General features: G+C 44.7%; 2 protein-coding genes across 2 annotated transcripts; one reads left to right on the top strand and one right to left on the bottom strand.

Annotated features, from left to right (window-relative positions):
• Positions 1-1,925: 1,925 nt before the first annotated feature.
• Positions 1,926-5,457, bottom strand: LOC127042175 (mucin-2-like). Its single transcript, XM_050935786.1, has 3 exons — positions 5,452-5,457; positions 2,911-3,688; positions 1,926-2,638 (listed from the first exon to the last, which is right to left on the bottom strand). Exons 1-3 carry the CDS (start codon positions 5,455-5,457, stop codon positions 1,926-1,928), a joined length of 1,497 nt encoding a protein of 498 aa, XP_050791743.1.
• Positions 5,458-14,839: 9,382 nt separating this feature from the next.
• On the top strand, positions 14,840-15,778 carry LOC127042174 (olfactory receptor 14A16-like). The gene has a single exon (XM_050935785.1). The coding sequence runs from the start codon at positions 14,840-14,842 to the stop codon at positions 15,776-15,778; it is 939 nt and encodes a 312-aa protein (XP_050791742.1).
• The last annotated feature ends 3,999 nt before the right edge of the window (positions 15,779-19,777 follow it).

The following is a 19,777-nucleotide window of genomic DNA, read 5'->3' as shown; positions in this document are numbered from 1 at the left end:
TCCTTTGAGGCATCCCAGTCTCCCTCAGAATAATTGAAAGAGTCCTGAAAGTGAGCATCTTTTAAAAGGTCACCATTCCCAGGGGTCACCTGCATTTTCTTGGTTCTTTTACCTACATTTTTCGATTAATCACATGTGTCAGACTCCCACAACTACAACAGGCCATGTCCTCAGTGGCAACAAACGCAGTGTAGTCATACTCCACAATCCTATAGCTGAGGGAAACTTTTGACACTTTGGAAGCATTGTTTAAAATCATATAAACCTGCCATGAAAAGACAAGACATGCTGAACCTCTGGGGCTTTTCAGTCCAAAGGAAGTCTCCTAATAGGGCAGTGATCTTACTCAGCAGGTCTCTGGCCAGCTGCTCATTTCCTAATAAAGGCGGGACATTAGAGATAGTGACTTTAACCCACCCCAGCTCAACTCCCATTGTTTGGCTGCTTGGACTCTTTCATCTTTAATGCCTTGTAATCACTGGTTTTGTGACTCTCTGTAGCCTGTGGGTGAGGATGCTGGAACTGTCTGGAACAAACTTAGCACATAAATCACATTTTGGAATAGCAATTAATAACTAGTACACACACACACACCCCAACATTCATGACAGCAGGAATATGGGGGATTTTCTGTGGAAAACTTCAACTTTTTGTCTAGAAACTAAAAAAAATTAAACTTTTTTTCCCCCTAGTTTTGGACAAGCAAAAGCCAAAAATATTATCAGTAAAACAAATATTTTTGGATAAAGGCTGCTGAAAACCAAACTTTTTATTGAAAACAAAAACAATAAATTGATATCTGAGGTTTCTATTTTCAGTCAAAAAATATCTTTGTATGTGTGTACAACAGACCTGCTGGCTGATTTACACATTTCTCTGAAAGGTCTTAAGCCCAGAGGCATACCTGACTAATTGTTTTCTGCTAGGAACCTGATTATAAGAATCCACATCTCTGTTGCAGAGCACTTGAAGCAGGATTCAGCAATTGACATGTTTGTTTTTTATCTTTCAAACAGGGTTGAGATGAGCCAGACTTTTTCATTAGACTGTGTAGCTTCAGTTAGCAGAATAAGATCTGTCAGGGAACTGAAACTTTTAATTGATGCAACCACCTGTGTTTGCTCTTCACCCCACAGCTGCCTTTGTCTCAGGTAGCTCAGGGTTAATAATAAAGAAAGATCTAACCCAGAACACTCATAGTGGAGCACAAGGTTGTTTTTTTTTCCTGAAAAATTTCCTCCCTACACTTTATCCCAGGGAACCATTTATGTCCTTGGTCCTCAGGCTCTAATAGCTGTGGAACCACAGAACAGAACAAGGCAGCCAGCAGGGCCTGATACGGTGAGGCTATTGAGCTGGGCCTCATGTGGGTCTACACCATGGGGCTCATAGGAGTGGGGCCCAAACTGGGATGTTGGGGTCAAGATTCAAATGTGGCTCAAAGTCCCATCTTCCTCACAGTTCAAGAGAGGGATAATGGAGTCCTGGGTTCTAGGTCCATAACATGTCTCCATGGAAAAGAAGCCCAATTTCTAAGCTCTTCCCCATTGACAATTTGTGGCTCCGCAATTCCCACCTCTTCAATGACTGAAAGGAGCCATAGACAGGTGAAAACCTTCATTGCAAGTGAAACCCACTTGCCATTGTGTGTAGAGAGCTTCCCTCGCTGTGGTCCATCCCTGCAGGATATGAACCTGGTACAGGGAGTACTAAAGGGCGATGTCCCTTTAACTTAAGCTGGAGCAGCTCATGTGTTTACATCTGGAGGTTTCCTCTTTCAGTCGTTGGTATGTCAACCAAGATGGTGGCTATCAAATAAGGATACTCAGGAGAGGGTGGGGATAGTTTCTGAGAAGGGAAGGATCTTCTCTCCAACTCTAAATAACGCATATAATTGATGTGAGTGAGCAGGAGGAGCTGTGTGGTTATACCTGAGTTTGACACCCCTTCTCTTTATAGAGCGGCGGATGCACCTCGGGAGACCAGGCTGACCACAGCCGTGTGTCGGTAAGGCGCGGGTCGGAGGCGGCCGTGTGTCGGTAAGGCGCGGGTCGGAGGCGGCCGTGTGTCGGTAAGGCGCAGGTGTGAGGCGGCCGTGTGTCGGTAAGGCGCGGGTCGGAGGCAGCCGTGTGTCGGTAAGGCGCGGGTCGGAGGCGGCCGTGTGTCGGTAAGGCGCGGGTCGGAGGCGGCCGTGTGTCGGTAAGGCGCAGGTGTGAGGCAGCCGTGTGTCGGTAAGGCGCGGGTCGGAGGCGGCCGTGTGTCGGTAAGGCGCAGGTGTGAGGCGACCCTGTGTCGGTAAGGCGCGGGTCGGAGGCAGCATGTGTCGGTAAGGCGCGGGTCGGAGGCGGCCGTGTGTCGGTAAGGCGCGGGTCGGAGGCGGCCGTGTGTCGGTAAGGCGCAGGTGTGAGGCAGCCGTGTGTCGGTAAGGCGCGGGTCGGAGGCGGCCGTGTGTCGGTAAGGCGCAGGTGTGAGGCGGCCGTGTGTCGGTAAGGCGCGGGTCGGAGGCGGCCGTGTGTCTGTAAGGCGCGGGTCGGAGGCAGCCGTGTGTCGGTAAGGCGCGGGTCGGAGGCGGCCGTGTGTCGGTAAGGCGCGGGTCGGAGGCGGCCGTGTGTCGGTAAGGCGCAGGTGTGAGGCGGCCCTGTGTCGGTAAGGCGCGGGTCGGAGGCAGCGTGTGTCGGTAAGGCGCGGGTCGGAGGCGGCCGTGTGTTGGTAAGGCGCAGGTGTGAGGCGGCCGTGTGTCGGTAAGGCGCGGGTCGGAGGCGGCCGTGTGTCAGTAAGGCGCGGGTCGGAGGCAGCAGTGTGTCGGTAAGGCGCGGGTCGGAGTCGGCCGTGTGTCGGTAAGGTGCGGGTCGGAGGGAACCGTGTGTCGGTATGGCGCGGGTCGGAGGCGGCCGTGTGTCGGTATGGCACGGGTCAGAGGCGGCCGTGTGTCAGGAAGGCGCGGGTAGGAGGCAGCCGTGTGTCGGTAAGGCGCGGGTCCGAGGCGGCCGTGTGTCGGTAAGGCGCGGGTCGGAGGCAGCCGTGTGTCGGTAAGGCACGGGTCGGAGGCAGCCGTGTGTCGGTAAGGCGCGGGTCGGAGGCGGCCGTGTGTCAGTAAGGCACGGGTCGGAGGCAGCCGTGTGTCGGTAAGGCACGGGTTGGAGGCAGCCGTGTGTCGGTAAGGCACGGGTCGGAGGCGGCCGTGTGTCGGTAAGGCGCGGGTCGGAGGCAGCCGTGTGTCGGTAAGGCGCGGGTCGGAGGAGGCCGTGTGTCGGTAAGGCACGGGTTGGAGGCAGCCGTGTGTCGGTAAGGCACGGGTCGGAGGCGGCCGTGTGTCGGTAAGGTGCGGGTCGGAGGCGGCCGTGTGTCGGTAAGGCGCGGGTCGGAGGCGGCCGTGTGTCGGTGAGGCACGGGTCGGAGGTGGCCGTGTGTCGGTAAGGCGCGGGTCGGAAGCGGCCGTGTGTCGGTATGGCACGTGTCGGAGGCGGCGGTGTGTCGGTAAGGTGCGGGTCGGAGGCGGCCGTGTGTCGGTAAGGCGCAGGTCGGAGGCGGCGGTGTGTCGGTAAGGCGCGGGTCGGAGGTGGCCGTGTGTCGGTAAGGTGCGGGTCGGAGGTGGCCGTGTGTCGGTAAGGCGCGGGTCGGAGGCGGCCGTGTGTCGGTGAGGCACGGGTCGGAGGTGGCCGTGTGTCGGTAAGGTGCGGGTCGGAGGCTGTCCCTCAGGTAGGCCAGGCTCAAGTCAGGTCGGCCGTATAGGTCGTACTTGCAGCAGTGCGAATAACAAACATCTCAGTTTAGTGGCTGAACCGAAGGGGTTTTTTTTCAAGTCTTAGGTCAAACAGAAGGTTTTGCTCCACCCAAAATGCAATTTAACAAAGAAAATAAAATCTAAACAAACTTGAAAACCAAAAGTCATTTCAAATAAACAAATCAAAATGTTTTGTTCAGAAAATGGCATTTTTTCCCAGCTTAAACAATTCAGAGAATTTGACACAAATTAGGAATGTTTTGTAACAATCTCAACATGCATTCTTTGGAAAAGGGAAGTTTTGTCTTCAAAATTTTGGCCAGCTTTATTCAGAACCAACGCCTTAAACTACACAGTGAGACTGCTGGATGCTTTAGACCAAGAGCCATCATTTTAGATATTATTGGTGAGAACTTCAGAACTGCTGGAGGGATTTGGATGCTCAGTTCCTATTACAATCAATAGGATTTGGGTGCTGAACTCTCCGAGGCAGCTTTAAAAATCCCAATCCTAAAGATTTAATAACGTTTCAACTGTTTGGTAACGATGTCAGTAGAGGCCTCTATTCTCATTGTCCTTCTGCCACGCAAACCTGCAAGTCACTAAACTGAGTTTGTCTGTTACATGTATTCAAGACTAACCTCAGCCCCTGATCTGGGCCAGGCAGGTGACTTGGGTTCAGCGAGGGCTCTACACTGTACAGGATAGATGCAGACTATTGCAGGGTTCAGCACTAGTTAAACAGAGCTGAGCAGGGTGGGAAGGGCTGAGGATTTTCATCCTGCTTTAACAACAGGCTGCTTCATGGCTCCCCAAGCATCTCCATCCTAGCAGCAGGGCTGAGGCCTGGGACAGAAGCACAGAACTAAGCATCTCACATCAGCATGATGATGACCAGGGAAGCCAAGAACTGAGAGATTATTGGACTCGCAATGAAAACACAGACACAGCACAATGTAAAAGATATAGAGACACTTTCAGTGTCTAGGAAAGACACAGATCCTCTGCACATGGTGATCCTGGCTCCCAGTCATGAGCTCAGCCCAAGAAGTCCCCCTGCCTCTCAGTCTTTGTCTCATTTGAGTTTCATGAAACAGCAGAAACTCCCAGAGAAGTTAACTTTTGCCTTTGAGTCTCCACTTCTGAGCCTGAACAGGGCTCCAGGGAGTGACTCGCCAACTGTCCTTAGAGAACAGACAGGGATAAATCTTCTGCCCAGAGCACCAACCCTTTGCTGCCAGAGACACCCAGAGTCAGCCACAAAGCTCATAGGCAGTGAGCAAGAGGTTTGTGTTTATTGATATTCAGTCTCAGTGAGAACCATGAAAGGGCTCTTTGGTAGCTGATCATTTGGCATCCAGATACTACAGTGATTGGGGCATTAGTATTAGACAGACAGATTAGAGTGAAGCTTCAATGATAATTCCTTTTGCGACCAGCAGTTTCCTAAAGTTGGAAAGCAAACAATATCAGCTAAGCGAAAGCCACACTTCTCAGCACAGTAAGTTGACTGCTGTCATTCAGTCCCTGAGGTTTTTAAGGGATTGAATTTAACCATTTAAATGTGAATGGAAATGTCAGATTTTACTGTGAATTAAATCAGCCTCAAGGGCTTCTTTTCCATGGGTCCAGCTGATGAAGATGTCATCAATTTATTGCAATAGAGTAGGGGCTTTAGGGGATGAGAGCTGAGGAAGCATTGTTCTAAGTCAGCCATAAAAATGTACCCGCATGGCACCACAGTATGCCAACATTTTAATGGCTGATTTAAAAGAATGTGTCCTCAGCTCTTGTCTCTAACGCCTCTACTCTCTAAGGTGCCACAAGTACTGCTCGTTTTTTTTGTTGGTTTTTTTTGCTGATGCAAACTAACACGGTTACAACCCTGAAAAATATTCACAGAGTCATAGATCTAAGGCCAGAAGGGAACATTGTGATTAACTAGTGTGACCACTTGTATAACACAGGCCATAGAATTTTCCTAAAATAATTCCTAGAGCACATCTTTTAAAAACATCCAATCCTGATTTAAAAATTGTCAGTGATGGAGAATCCACCATGACCCTTGGTAAATTGTTCCAACAGTTAATTACTTTCACTCTTAAAAATGTGCACCTTATTTCCAGGCTGAATTTTTCTATCTTCAGCTTCCAGCCATTGCATTGTGTTATACCTTTCTCTGCTAGATTGCAGAGCCCATTATTAAATATTTTCCCCACGTAGATACTTAGAGACTGTAATCAAGTCAATCCCTAAACTTCTCTTTGTTAAGATAAATAGATTGAGCTCTTTGAACCTATCTCTGTAAGGCATGTTTTCTAATCCTCTAATCATTCTTGTGGGTCTTCCCTGAATCTTCTTCAATTTATCAACATCCTTCTTGAATTGTGGCACCAAAACTGACACCGTATTCTCGCACTAGTCACACCAGTGCCAAGAAGCAAATATGAAATTGCAGAACTACTAACTGTGGTATATATCCTATTGCATAAATCAGCCACTGTACCAGATAATTGGAGGATGGTTAATGTAATGCCATTAAAAAAAAAAAGGCTCCAGAGGTGATCCTGGCAATTAAAGACCGGTGAGCCTTACTTCAGTAAAGAACAGAATTATCAGACACATAGATGAACACACTGCACTGGGGAAGAGTCAACATGGCTTTTGTAAAGGACAATCTGATCAATCTATTATAATTCTTTGAGGGTGTCAACAAATGTGTGGACAAGGGTGATCCAGTCAATATAGTGTACTTGGACTTTCAGAAAGCCTTTGACAAGGTCCCTCACCAAAGGCAATTAAGCAACGTAGGTAGACATGTTATAAGAAAGAGGGCCCTCTCATGGAGCAGTAACTGGTTAAAATACAGGAAATAAAAGGTAGGAATACAAGGTCACTTTTCACAGTTGAGTGAGGTCAATAGAGGGGTCCCCCAGTGATTTGTACTGGGACCAGTGCTGTTCAACTTATTTATAAATGATCCAGAAAAAGGGGTAAGCAGTTATGTGGCAAAGTTTGCAGATGATACAAAATTACTCAAGATCGTTAAATCCAAAGCAGACTGGGAAGAGTTACAAAGGGAATTCACAAAATTTGGTGACCAGTCAGCTTAACTTCGGTATCCAGAAAAATAATGAAACAAATAATTAAGCAATCAATTTGCAAACATCTAGAAAATAATAAGGTAATAAGTAACAGTCAGCATGAATTTGTCAAGAACAAATAGTGTCGAACCAACCTGATAGCTTTCTTTGACAGGGTAACAAGTCTTGTGGATAGAGGGGAAGTGGTATATCTTGATTTTAGTAAGGCTTTTGATATTGTCTCACATGATCATCTCATAAAAAAATATGGAAATTCAACTTAGATTGATCTACTATAAGATAGGTGCATGACTTGTTGGAAAACCATTCCCAGAAAGTAATTATCAGTGGTTGACAGTCATGCTGGAAGGGGATATTGGGTGGGGTCCCACAGAGAACAGTTATGGGCCTGGTTCTGTTCAATATCTTCATCAGTGATTTAGATAACGGCATAGAAAGGACACATAAAGTTTACGGATGATATTATGCTGGGAGGGATTGCAAGTACTTTGGAGGATAAGATGAAAATTTAAAATGTTCAGGACAAACTTGAAAAATGGTCTGAAGTAAATAGGATGAAATTTTATAAGGATAAATACAAAGTATTCCTCTTGTGAAAGAACAATCCATTGCACACATACAAAATGGTAAAAGACTGCCTGGGAAGGAGCCCTGCGGAAAAGGATCTGGGGGTCATAGTGGATCACAAGCTAAATATGAGTCAACAGTGTAACATTGTTGCAAAAAAGCAAACATCATTCTCGGATTTGTTAACAGGAGTGTTATAAGGAAGACATGAGAAGTAATTCTTCCGCTCTCTTACAAGGAAGTGGGAGAAAAATTGTTGTTCTTAACCTCTCAGGATAGGATAAGACACAATGGGCTTAAATTGCAGCAGGGGCGGTTTAGGTTGGACATTAGGAAAAACTTCCTAACTATCAGGGTAGTTAAACACTGGAATAAATTGCCTAGAGAGGTTGTGGAATCTCCATCATTGGAGATTTTTAAAGAGCAGGTTAGAAAAAAACCTGTCAGGGATGGTCTAGATAATACTTAGTCTAGATAGTCTAGATAATCCAGGACATCTATGGTGGCATTCTTGGAAATGCTTCCAGTTCTGTGCGCAGGGCCAGGTAGGCAGGCAGAGCTTCAGCGTCTCAATGCGTGGATGAGACAATGGTGTAGAGAGGAGATGTTTAGATTTATTAGGAACTGGGGAAACTTTTGGGATGGGGGAGCGTATACAGGAGGGATGGGCTCCACCTAAACCAAAGTGGAACCAGACTGCTGGCACTAAACATTAAAAAGGTTGTAGAGCAGTTTTTAAACTAAGAGATGGGGAAAGCCGACTGCTGCAGAGGAGCATGTGGATCGGACAGAGACTTCTCTTAGAGGACAGTCTGACGACAGAGATTCTCTAGGTTTTAGTCAGGAGAAGAGGATGCAAGAGAATAAAGTATGGGCCAGATCACAAAAGAAACATTCTCATAAAAAAGAATCTGACACATCAAAAAAGGGCAGACAAATAAACAGTGACAAGTTTTTAAAGTGCTTGTACACAAATGCTAGAAATCTAACTAATAAGATGGGTGAACTAGAGTGCCTTGTGTTAAAGGAGGATATTGGTATAAAAGGCATCACAGAAACTTGGTGGGGTGAGGACAATTAATGGGACACAATCATTCTGAGGTACAAAATATATTGGAAGGACAGAACAGGTTGTGCGGTGGTGGGTGGGGAGGGGGAGAGTGGCACTATACGTGAAAGAAAATGTAGACTCAAATGAAGTAAAAATATAAAGTGTATCCACATATTCCATAGAATCTCTATGGATAGTAATCTCATGCTCTAATAAAGAATATAACAGTAAGGCTTTATTATCAACCACCTGACCAGGACAGTGATAGTGAAGATTCATAGATTCATAGACTCTGGGACTGGAAGGGACCTCGAGAGGTCATCGAGTTTAGTCCCCTGCCCTCATGGCAGGACCAAATACTGTCTAGACCATCCCAGATAGACATTTATCTAACCTACTCTTAAGTATCTCCAGAGATGGAGATTCCACAACCTCCCTAGGCAATCTGTTCCAGTGTTTAACTACCCTGACAGTTAGGAACTTTTTCCTAATGTCCAACTTAAATCTCCCTTGCTGCAGTTTAAGCCCATTGCTTCTTGTTCTATCCTTAGAGGCTAAGGTGAACAAGTTTTCTCCCTCCTCCTGATGACACCCTTTTAGATACCTGAAAACTGCTATCATGTCCCCTCTCAGTCTTCTCTTTTCCAAACTAAACAAACCCAATTCCTTCAGCCTTCCTTCATAGGTCATGTTCTCAAGACCTTTAATCATTCTTGTTGCTCTTCTCTAGACCCTCTCCAATTTCTCCACCTCTTTCTTGAAATGTGGTGCCCAGAACTGGACACAATATTCCAGTTGAGGCCTAACCAGCACAGAGTAGAGCGGTAGAATGACTTCTCGTGTCTTGTTTACAACACACCTGTTAATGCATCCCAGAATCACGTTTGCTTTTTTTGCAACAGTATCACACTGTTGACTCATATTTAGCTTGTGGTCCACTATGACCCCTAGATCTTTCTGCCATACTCCTTCCTATACAGTCTCTTCCCATTCTGTATGTGTGAAACTGATTGTTCCTTCCTAAGTGGAGCACTTTGCATTTGTCTTTATTGAACTTCATCCTGTTTACCTCAGACCATTTCTCCAATTTGTCCAGATCATTTTGAATTTTGACCCTGTCCTCCAAAGCAGTTGCAATCCCTCCCAGTTTGGTATCGTCTGCAAACTTAATAAGCGTACTTTCTATGCCAACATCTAAGTCGTTGATGAAGATATTGAACAGAGCCGATCCCAAAACAGACCCCTGCGGAACCCCACTTGTTACACCTTTCCAGCAGGATTGGGAGCCATTAACAACCACTCTCTGAGTATGGTTATCCAGCCAGTTATGCACCCACCGTATAGTAGCCCCATCTAAATTGTGTTTGCCTAGTTTATAGATAAGGATATCATGCGAGACCATATCAAATGCTTTACTAAAGTCTAGGTACACCACATCCACAGCTTCTCCCTTATCCACGAGGCTTGTTATCCTATCAAAGAAAGCTATCAGATTGGTTTGACAGGATTTGTTCTTTACAAATCCATGCTGGCTATTCCCTATCAATTTACCACCTTCCAAGTGTTTGCAGATGATTTCTTTAATTACTTGCTCCATTATCTTCCCTGGCACAGAAGTTAAACTAACTGGTCTGTAGTTTCCTGGGTTGTTTTTATTTCCCTTTTTATAGATGGGCACTATATTTGCCCTTTTCCAGTCTTCTGGAATCTCTCCTGTCTCCCATGATTTCCCAAAGATAATAGCTAGAGATTCAGATTCCTCCTCTATTAACTCCTTGAGTATTCTAGGATGCATTTCATCAGGCCCTGGTGACTTGCAGGCATCTAATTTTTCTAAGTGATTTTTAATTTGCTCTTCTTTTATTTTATCTTCTAAACCTACCCCTTTCCCATAAGCATTCACTATGTTAGACATTCCTTCAGACTTCTCAGTGAAGACTGAAACAAAGAAGTCATTAAGCATCTCTGCCATTTCCAAGTTTCCTGTTACTGTTCCCTTAGATGAAATGCTAAGGGAGATTAGAGAGGCTATCAAAATAAAGAACTCAATAATTGTGGGGGATTTCAATTAACCCCATATTGACTGGGAGCATGTCACCCTTCAGGATGAAATGCAGAGGCAAAATTTATCGATACTTTAAATGGCTGCTTCTTGGAGCCGCTGGTACAGGAACCCACAGGGGGAGAGGCAATTCTTGATTTAGTCCTGAGTGAAGCGCAGGATCTGGTCCAAGAGGTAACTATAACAGGACCGCTTGGAAATAGTGACCATAATATAATAACTTTTAACATTCCTGTGGTGGGAAGAACACCTCAACAGCTCAACACTGTGGCATTTAACTTCAGAAAGGGGAACTATGCAAAAACGAGGAGGTTAGTTAAATAGAAATTAAAAGATACAGTGACTAGAGTGAAATCCCTGCAAGCTGAATGGACACTTTTCAAAGACACTATAATAGAGGCTCAACTTAAATGTATACCCCAAATTAAAAAAAAACAGTAAAGGAACTAAAAAAGAGCCACCGAGGCTTAACAACCTTGTAAAAGAAGCAGTGCGAGATAAAAAGGCATCTTTTAAAAAGTGGAAGTCAAATCCTAGTGAGGTAAATAGAAAGGAACACAAACACTGCCAAATTAAGTGTAAAAATGTAATAAGACAAGCCAAAAAGGAGTTTGAAGAACAGCTAGCCAGAAACTCAAAAGTATAACAAAATTTATCTTAAGTACATCGGAAGGGGAAAGCCTGCTAAACAACCAGTGGGGCCCCTGGACGATTGAGATACAAAAGGAGCACTTAAAGACGATAAAGTCATTGCAGAGAAACTAAATAAATTCTTTGCTTCAGTCTTCACGGCTGAGGACGTTAGGGAGATTCCCAAACCTGAGCAGACTTATATAGGTGATAAATCTGAGGAACTGTCACAGATTGAATTGTCACTACAGGTGGTTTTGGAATCAATTGAGAAACTTAACAGTAACAAGTCGCTGGGATCAGATGGCATTCACTCAAGAGTTCTGAACTCAAATGTGAAATTGCAGAATTACTAACTATGGTTTGTAACCTGTCCTTTAAATTGTCTTCGGTATCCAATGACTGGAAGATAGCTAATGTAACGCCAATATTTAAAAAAGGCTCTAGAGGTGATCCTGGCAATTACAGACTGGTAAGTCTAACGTCAGTAACTGGCAAATTAGTTGAAACAATCATAAAAAATAAAATTGTCAGACACATAAAAGAACATAAATTGTTGTGCAAAAGTCAACATGGTTTCTGTAAAGGGAAATCGTGTCTTACTAACCTATTAGAGTTCTTTAAAGGGGTCAACAAACATGTGGACAAGGGGGATCCAGTGGACATAGTGTACTTAGATTTCCAGAAAGCCTTTGACAAGGTCCCTCACCAATGGCTCTTACGTAAATTAAGTTATCATGGGGTAAGAAAAGGTTCAGAGAAGGGCAACTAAAATTATTAGGGGTTGGAATGGGTCCCATATGAGGAGAGATTAAAGAGGCTAGGCCTTTTTACCTTGGAAAAGAGGAGACTAAAGGGGGGATATGATAGAGGTATATAAAATCATGAGTGATGTGGAGAAAGTGAAAAAGGAAAAGTTATTTACATGTTCCCATAATATAAGAACTAGGGGTCACCAAATGAAATTAATAAGCATCAGGTTTAAAACAAATAAAAGGAAGTTCTTCTTCACACCGCGCACAGTCGACCTGTGGAACTCCTTGCCTGAGGAGGTTGTGAAGGCTAGGACTATAACAGGGTTTAAAAGAAAACTGGATAAATTCATAGTGGTGAAGTCCATAAATGGCTCTTAGCCAGGATGGGTAAGAAATGGTGTCCCTAGCCACAGTTTGTCAGAGGGTGGAGATGGATGGCAGGAGAGAAATCACTTGATCATTACCTGTTAGATTCACATCCTCTGGGGAACCTGGCATTGACCACTGTCGGTAGACAGGATACTGGGCTGGATAGACCTTTGGTCTGACCCAGTATGGCTATTCTTATGTTCTTATGAATGCAGGGAATGGCACTAGATGACCTCACAAGGTCCCCTTCAGTCCTATGATTCTTTGACTTTGAAACGAAAATGGCAGATGAAATTCAATGTTAAAAAATGCAAAGTAGTGCACACTGGAAAACATAATCCCAACTATTTGTACAAAATGATGGGGTCTAAATTAGCTGTTACTATTAAAAAAATAATCTTAAAGTCATTCTGGATAGTTCTCTGGAAACATCCACTCAGTGTGCAGCAGCAGACAAAAATGCTAACACAGTGTTAGGAATCATTAGGAAAGGGATAGATAATAAAATAGAAAATATCTTAATGCCATTATATAAATCCATGATACACTCACACCTTGAGTACTATGTGCAGTTCTTGTCACCCTGTCTCAAAAAAAGATATATTGGAATGGGGAAAAAATACAGAAAAGGGCAACAAAATTTATTAGGAGTGTGGAACAGTTTCCATATGAGGAGAGATTCAAAAGACTAGAACTGTTGAGCTTTGAAAAGAGATGAATGAGGGAGGGTGAGTATGATAGAGGTCTATAAAATCATGAATGGTGTGGAGAAGTGAATAGGGAAATATTATGTACCCTTTCAGAGAACACAAGAAGCAGGGGTCACCCAATGAAATTAATAGGCAGCAGGTTTAAAACAAAAGGAAGTGCTTCTTTACACAACACACACCCTATGGAACTTGTTGCCATGGATGTTGTGAAGACCAGAAGTATAAACTAATTTTAAAAAGAACTAGCTAAATTCAGGGAGGATAGGTCCATCAATGGCTATTAATAAAGATGGTCAGGGATGCAACCCCATACTCTGGATGTCCCTAATCTCTGACTCTGCCCTGTTCTGTTCACTGCCATCTGGCACCAGCCACTGTCGGATGACAGGATACTGGGCTAGATGGACCATTGCTCTGACACAGTATGGTCATTCTAATGGTCAAATATACAGGTAAAATAACGTCTCTGCTCCTACTCAAGATTCCCATCTTTGTTCATCCCAGGATCGCATTAGCTCTCTTGGCCACAGCATCACACTGGGAGCTCATGTTCAACTGATTTCTTCATCACAACCCTGAAATCTTTATTAGAGTCACTGCTTCCTAGGACAGATTTTCGCATCCTCTAAGTATGGCCTATGCTCTTTGTTCCTAGATGTATTCATTTACTTTTAGCTGTATTCAAGCACATATTAATTGCTTGTGCCCAATTGATCCTTGCCCTCTATATGTCTGGCCCAATTCACTTTTAATACACCATGGAACAGCTTCAGCAGAACAGACTGAAGACACCCTGCCAGGCATACCCCATAGACCAGGAACTAGACCCTCTTACACTTGACCAGAGACTCAACTTCCTTTTCTACAGTGTGGAGAAGGAAGTATCAAATGCAGGCTTCCGACACTCTGAGTGAGATCTTTAACCACTTGGCTGAACACCATGTGGGGAACCCTGTCTACCTTTATGCTGGGTGGGTTCAGGCATGCCCTGACAGCACGTACTGGATTCAGCCCTTCAGGTGAAATGGGCAGAGAAACACCTAGTCTGAGGTCATACTGGGTCTGAGGTGTAAACCTGGATGCCTAGACTGAGGCGACTTCTCGGCCTGCTCACCATCTGGTTTTTAGATGCCCAGAGGACATTACCAGTGGAAAGTTAGGTACCTAGGCCCAGATGTTTAAAGGTATGTAGGTGCCTAATGGAATTTTCAAATGTACTTGCAATGAATTTTACACACCTAGAGATTTTTGAAAATCCCACCCGATGCCTAAATATATTTAAGAATATGCCCCCTGGCCCCGAAGGAGTGTAGCCATCTACAGCTTAAAGGAGCAGCTGAGTGCGGGGTTTGTGATTTCCAGTAGTGCACAGATACTGGACTGAAGTGCCTAAAATGACATTTAGGAGCCTAAGACCCTTTGTGAGTCAAGGCCTTAAGAACATAAGACTGGCCATATTGGGTCAGACCAATGGTTCATCTAGCTCAGTCTCCTGTCTTCTGACTGTGGCCTGTGCCAGGTGCTTCAAAGAGAATGAACAGAACAGGCAATCATCAGATGGTTCATCCCCTGCCATCCACTCCCAGCTTCTTAGTCAGTAAAATAACTAGAGAGGGCTTAAAATAAACACAAACAATAGGTCCATTGAATAAGATGCTGCCAATAAATTAGAGTCCCATGAACCTGCATTTTAAACATTGTAATTACATCGTGATGGCAAAGAAAGGGAAGGATCTTGTTATTTTACTGAGCTACCACATATGTCCTGCAGAGTAATAAATAAAATAAATAAAAATCTATCTTCTCTTTCTCTTTCCACAACCACTGCCCATTGGTCTTCCCTCTGCAGTGTACATCTACAGAAGAAATGTCCAACCAAACCATTGTGACTGAGTTCTTTCTCCTGGGATTTTCTGACATGCGGGAAGAGCAGATTTCACACTTCCTGGTGTTTCTAGTGATTTACTTGGCAGCCCTGGTGGGGAATCTTCTCATCATCACCATCATAGCCCTCAATCAGCACCTTTACACCCCCATGTGTTTTTTCCTGGGCAACTTATCCTTCCTAGACCTCTGCTACATCTCAGTCACTGTCCCCAAGTCCATGGCTGACTCCCTAACCAACAACAGACTCATCTCTTTCTCTGGATGTGTCACCCAAGTCTTTCTGGTTATAACTTTTGCAGGAGCAGAGCTGGCCTTTCTCACAGTGATGGCGTATGATCGCTACATTGCAATCTGCCACCCTCTGCATTACAAGGTGACTATGAACAGAGGTGCATGTGCCCAGATTGCAGTTGGTTCATGGATCAGCAGCATGATCTGCTCTGTATTACAAACAGCTAATACCTTTAGGTTACATTTCTGTGGGTCCAATGTTATCGCTCAATTTTTCTGTGATATCCCACAGTTGCTAAAGATCTCTTGCTCTGATACACACACTAATGTAATAGTCACGATTGCCCTTGGATCAGTTCTAGATGTGATCTGCTTTCTATTGATAATTGTGTCCTACATTCACATCTTCTCCACGGTGATGAGAATCCCCTCTGAGCAGGGCAGGTACAAAGCCTTCTCCACCTGCATCCCTCACCTGGTTGTTTTTTGTTTATTTATCAGTACAGCATCATTTACGTACATGAGGCCTAGGTCGATGTCTTCAACATCTCTAGACCTGATGGCTGCTGTGTTCTATTGTGTGGTGCCACCACTAATGAATCCAATCATTTACAGTCTAAGAAACAAAGAGATAAAAGGGTCTCTATTGAAAATGATAGGCAGGATATTTTTTTCTCAAGAGATATGAACTCTTCACACTGAAGTCTTAGTGTCCACCTGGAATAAAGCATTCCCATCCTCCACCTTATGTAATGGGTCAAGCTGACTTTGTTTGACGACCAGCCTATGTTCATGTTAGGATCAGAACCTGACATTTTGCATTTTCTGATTTTGGCTGAGATTTTTCAAAATCTGAAAGAAATATGGTAAAAAAATTAAAACATCTACGTTTCTCAGGAGCCAAAGTCCCATTTTCAAACAAGACTCAGGCACTTCTGAAAATTTTACTCTTAGGTGCTCAAATCCCAAAGAATTTTCAATAAAATGTGGAAATCTTATTATGTTTTGGCCCCTTTGAAAATCTCAGGAAGAGCTAATTGTAATTTTTCCATTTTGTAGTTTGAAATATCCACTTAAAATTAACTTTTTTATTTCAAAATGTCATTTCAAAAATTTTAAAAATTGAAATATTTTGAATGGTCATTTTGACTTAAAATGTCATTTTAATGTTGTTTTACATCAAACCAACAATTCGTAATGATTAATTTCATTGTTGTTTTGTAGCTGTGTTGGTCCCAGGATATGAAAGAGACAAGGTGGGTGAGGTAATATCTTTTATTGGATCAACTTTTATTGGTGGAAGAGACAAGTTTCCAGGCTATCTGAAGAAGAAATGTGTAGTTCGATTCCTTCTTCCTAAGCAACTGTAGTGCATCATGAGAGTCTAGCAGCTGTAATGCATCATGGGTGGGGGGGATGTAGTCTGGCTAGAGAGTCCAGCCCATAAAGAAGAATATGACCACAAAGTAAGCAAACTACATTTCCCATGGGACACTGAGGGGGCATTTCCAAGTAGACAGATTCACTTTTCACCTGAAAGTTTCAAATTTTCAGACAAAAAGTGTTGGTTTTCCAGAGGTAGCAGGCAATTTTTACAAAAACTTCCGCGTAGTTGAAAACTGAATTTTCCATCAAAAAACAAATTTGACAAAAAAATTTCCAACAGTTTTACTTGTGACAGCAGCACGAAGAGACATTGACCAGAAGGTTTGGTGCTCCATTACCTGCCCTCAGCCAGAATAACCATGGGAAAGCATTAGTCCTCTACCTCATCCATGCATCCAGAGGAGATTGGGGATTGTGCAAACAAAATTCACTAGTTTCTTCTCTTGCTGATAATCAGACAGGAGCCATGGACGTTGGAGAATGGTTTCTCCTGTCACCCACAAATGGGTTCCTGCACGGCAGGACTGGCACACATTGGCAAGGAGCAGGAAGATGTGGAAGAAATGTGTCTATCCCCAATCTCTACTTTTACATGTTCTTTTGAAATTTTGTTCAAAAATAGTGTTGAAGTTTTCAAAAGTTCCTAAGGGATTTAGGCACCCAACTCACACAGTGTTTCAGTGGGAGTTGTGCACTCCCGATTCCATGGAAAATTACAGCTCTCTGCCTCTTGGGCTGCTGATCTGGCTGTTTGATGAAGAAAGAAAACGGAACAGGCAGCGGAGGGGGCTTGGAAGAAAGCCCTTTGTCCTCAGAAGCAGGTCATTCAGTGTTATCAGTGTATAGTCTGCAGCCTATAAAATGTCTTGTTCCGGCCCTGAGTGTAAAATATGCTGCATACAATTTCCTCCATAAGCCCACAGAGCCAAATCCATTCCTGGTGTAACTCCCTGCAACCCAGTGGACTCTCACCAGATGAATTTGGCCCAATCTCAAGTGTTTTTCTACTGAATCCTCTGCAATGCCTACTGAGGATAATCACAGCTCCCAATGGGAGCTGTGCCAGGGAATTTTCCACATGCCCTGCATGCTCTGTTTCCTATTGACACCTGAATCCCTGGGCTGACATTACAGCCTTTGCAAACTCTGCAGAATTTAAACACCTGGACATGAATGAGAAGAGACTGTGCCTGAAAAAGTGCCCTGAGGAACGATAACATGTCCTGATATAAACCTCCACTGGGTAATGGAGGAGATGAGGAGCCAAATGTGGAAAACTATCTAAAGTTTTAGTATTTAGAAACCTAAATATTCAGCTAGGTTCCCACTGGGGTCCTCAGATGTGCCTATCTCCCATTGATTTCATGATTTCCACTCATCTGAGCTGTCACTAATTATCTCCAACTGGAAAGTCTTCTGAAGGACCAGTCAGACAGCTCTGACCTGTGATGCCCATCTGGACAGTGCAAAGGGGAGTTCAGTCTCCAGAACACATTCATGACCTGCATCTCCACAGAGATTGTGCCAACGAGCAATGGGGACATTATCATCCAGCTAGTGGTGGGTTTTGTAGTGATAGAGCAGATCCAGGACCACAGATCCAAAAGCTCCTTTCTTGAACGTTGAGGAATTTGGGATCCTGGCGTGAATTAGAGTCTTGGTTGGGGCCCATCTCTGCCTTTCTGTCATGTGGATAATTCCTGCTAAGGGGAATGTTTCGTCTCTCAGCCCGAGTACGCTCAGATGCTATACCCCAGCTATACCCCAGTCTCCTTCCCATTGGCTCTCCATGAGTTCTGGTTACAGCTGGTTGGGAATTCTCCACTGGAACGATTTCCTAATATAAAATTCCCTTCACAAAATCAAAATTTTCCATGAGAATATTGAGGTGTTCCTTTGTGCTGAAGGAGCCTGCTAGAGCTCTGCTTCATTCTGTGTCCAGTTCCAGCTGTCTGAGCATAACAACAAGAGCTTCTCAATGTGCACGTTCTTCCCAAATTCTCCATGTGGGAAGCTCAGCCCTTATAGGCCCAGTCCCCAATACCCTCAAAAAATTTCAGAATAGGAAAATACAATTGATTTTCCATCAGGAAAATTGCAATGACAGCTCCCTCCCTGCCTGCCTAGGAGGTGCTTGCCGACGTTCACGTTTACCCTGTAGCCAGAAAGTGAAATTAGCAAGAACCTTCCAGGTGGGCTGCTGGAGGCTGAGCTCCCTGGTTCTCTGCCTCTGCCCAGCCAGGCAGCTGGGCAGTGTATGTTTGTGCCACTGAATGGCCGCGTGGCCGTTTGTGTGGGAGTGAGGAGAGCCAGTGGGGCCATATAGAGAACAGGCTACAGTGCAGTAGATGCAACTGATCTGCCGCAGATGTTCCAGTCCCAGTTGTGGGCAGGAGTGAGCGGTCACGTGGATCAGCACTAGGCAAGAGGAGATGAGCAGCACAGGGAAAGCGAGGATCCCTGATCCTATAGTAACAGGAGGCTTCAGCCCCATAGCTACTCCTGCACAGCAGCACGAATGAGATAGAAGAACTAAGAATCTCCAGAGCATGGTCCAAGCCAGAATCAGATTTAAGGACCATCTCCTCAGACAAGTCCGTTCGCTGCCTTTCGCCCTCTGTTATGTTGCACACATATGAGTGAAGCAGCTGTGGGACTGGTGCTTGCTGTATGGTAGATACACCAGAGATCGTGAATGTGGAGTACAGGCCACATGCGCGGGGGAGATCAACAGAAAACAAAGGGTGCCCTCGCTCAATATGTAGGGAAAATGTGTGTCTTCTCAGCATGCCTGGGGTTAGCACCTAGGGATCCTGCCTCCAACCACTGAAATCAGTTCACTCGGCTTGCTGCTTCTTCGTCTATTCTCTTCCTTTAGTTTGCCAACACTGCAGAAAGGCCCAGGTAGGGAAGCCTGGGTCTGAGCTGGGCAGGGCTTCAGAGGTGAGTCCTGGAAGCCCCCAGAAAATGGACGTGGTCATGTCTTCTTCTTCCTGGAAGTGAAATGCAAAGTCTGCTGCACACAGCCCAGCTGCAGAGACTAGTGTGCCAGAGTTAGGGTGACCAGTCAGCAAGTGTGAAAAATCGGGTAATAGGAGCCTGTATAAGAAAAGGACTGCAAAACTGGGACTGTCCCTATCCAGTTGGGACATCTGGTCACCCTAGTCAAAGTAGTCCCTTGTCCCATGTTTAATCTCCCCAGCTGAGGGTTTCCCACATCCCAGGGAGTGCCCTAACCACTGACTATAGGCGAAAAGGGAGGCTTCTCCTGGCCTGATTCCTTCTGACAGGAAATGGCTTA

This window comes from Gopherus flavomarginatus, unplaced genomic scaffold (assembly GCF_025201925.1).
Source record: "Gopherus flavomarginatus isolate rGopFla2 unplaced genomic scaffold, rGopFla2.mat.asm mat_scaffold_34_arrow_ctg1, whole genome shotgun sequence".
Classification (NCBI taxonomy): Eukaryota; Metazoa; Chordata; order Testudines; family Testudinidae; genus Gopherus; species Gopherus flavomarginatus.
This window is presented reverse-complemented; position numbering and strand designations above follow the sequence as displayed.

Excerpts from the sequence above, each read along its gene's own strand:
- LOC127042175 (XM_050935786.1), bottom strand. Across the intron at positions 2,639-2,910 it reads CACACGGCCGCCTCTGACCC|GGCCGCCTCACACCTGCGCC; the intron begins GTGCCATACCGA and ends TTACCGACACAG.
- LOC127042174 (XM_050935785.1), top strand. The coding sequence starts at position 14,840 with ATGTCCAACCAAACCATTGTGACTGAGTTCTTTCTCCTGGGATTTTCT.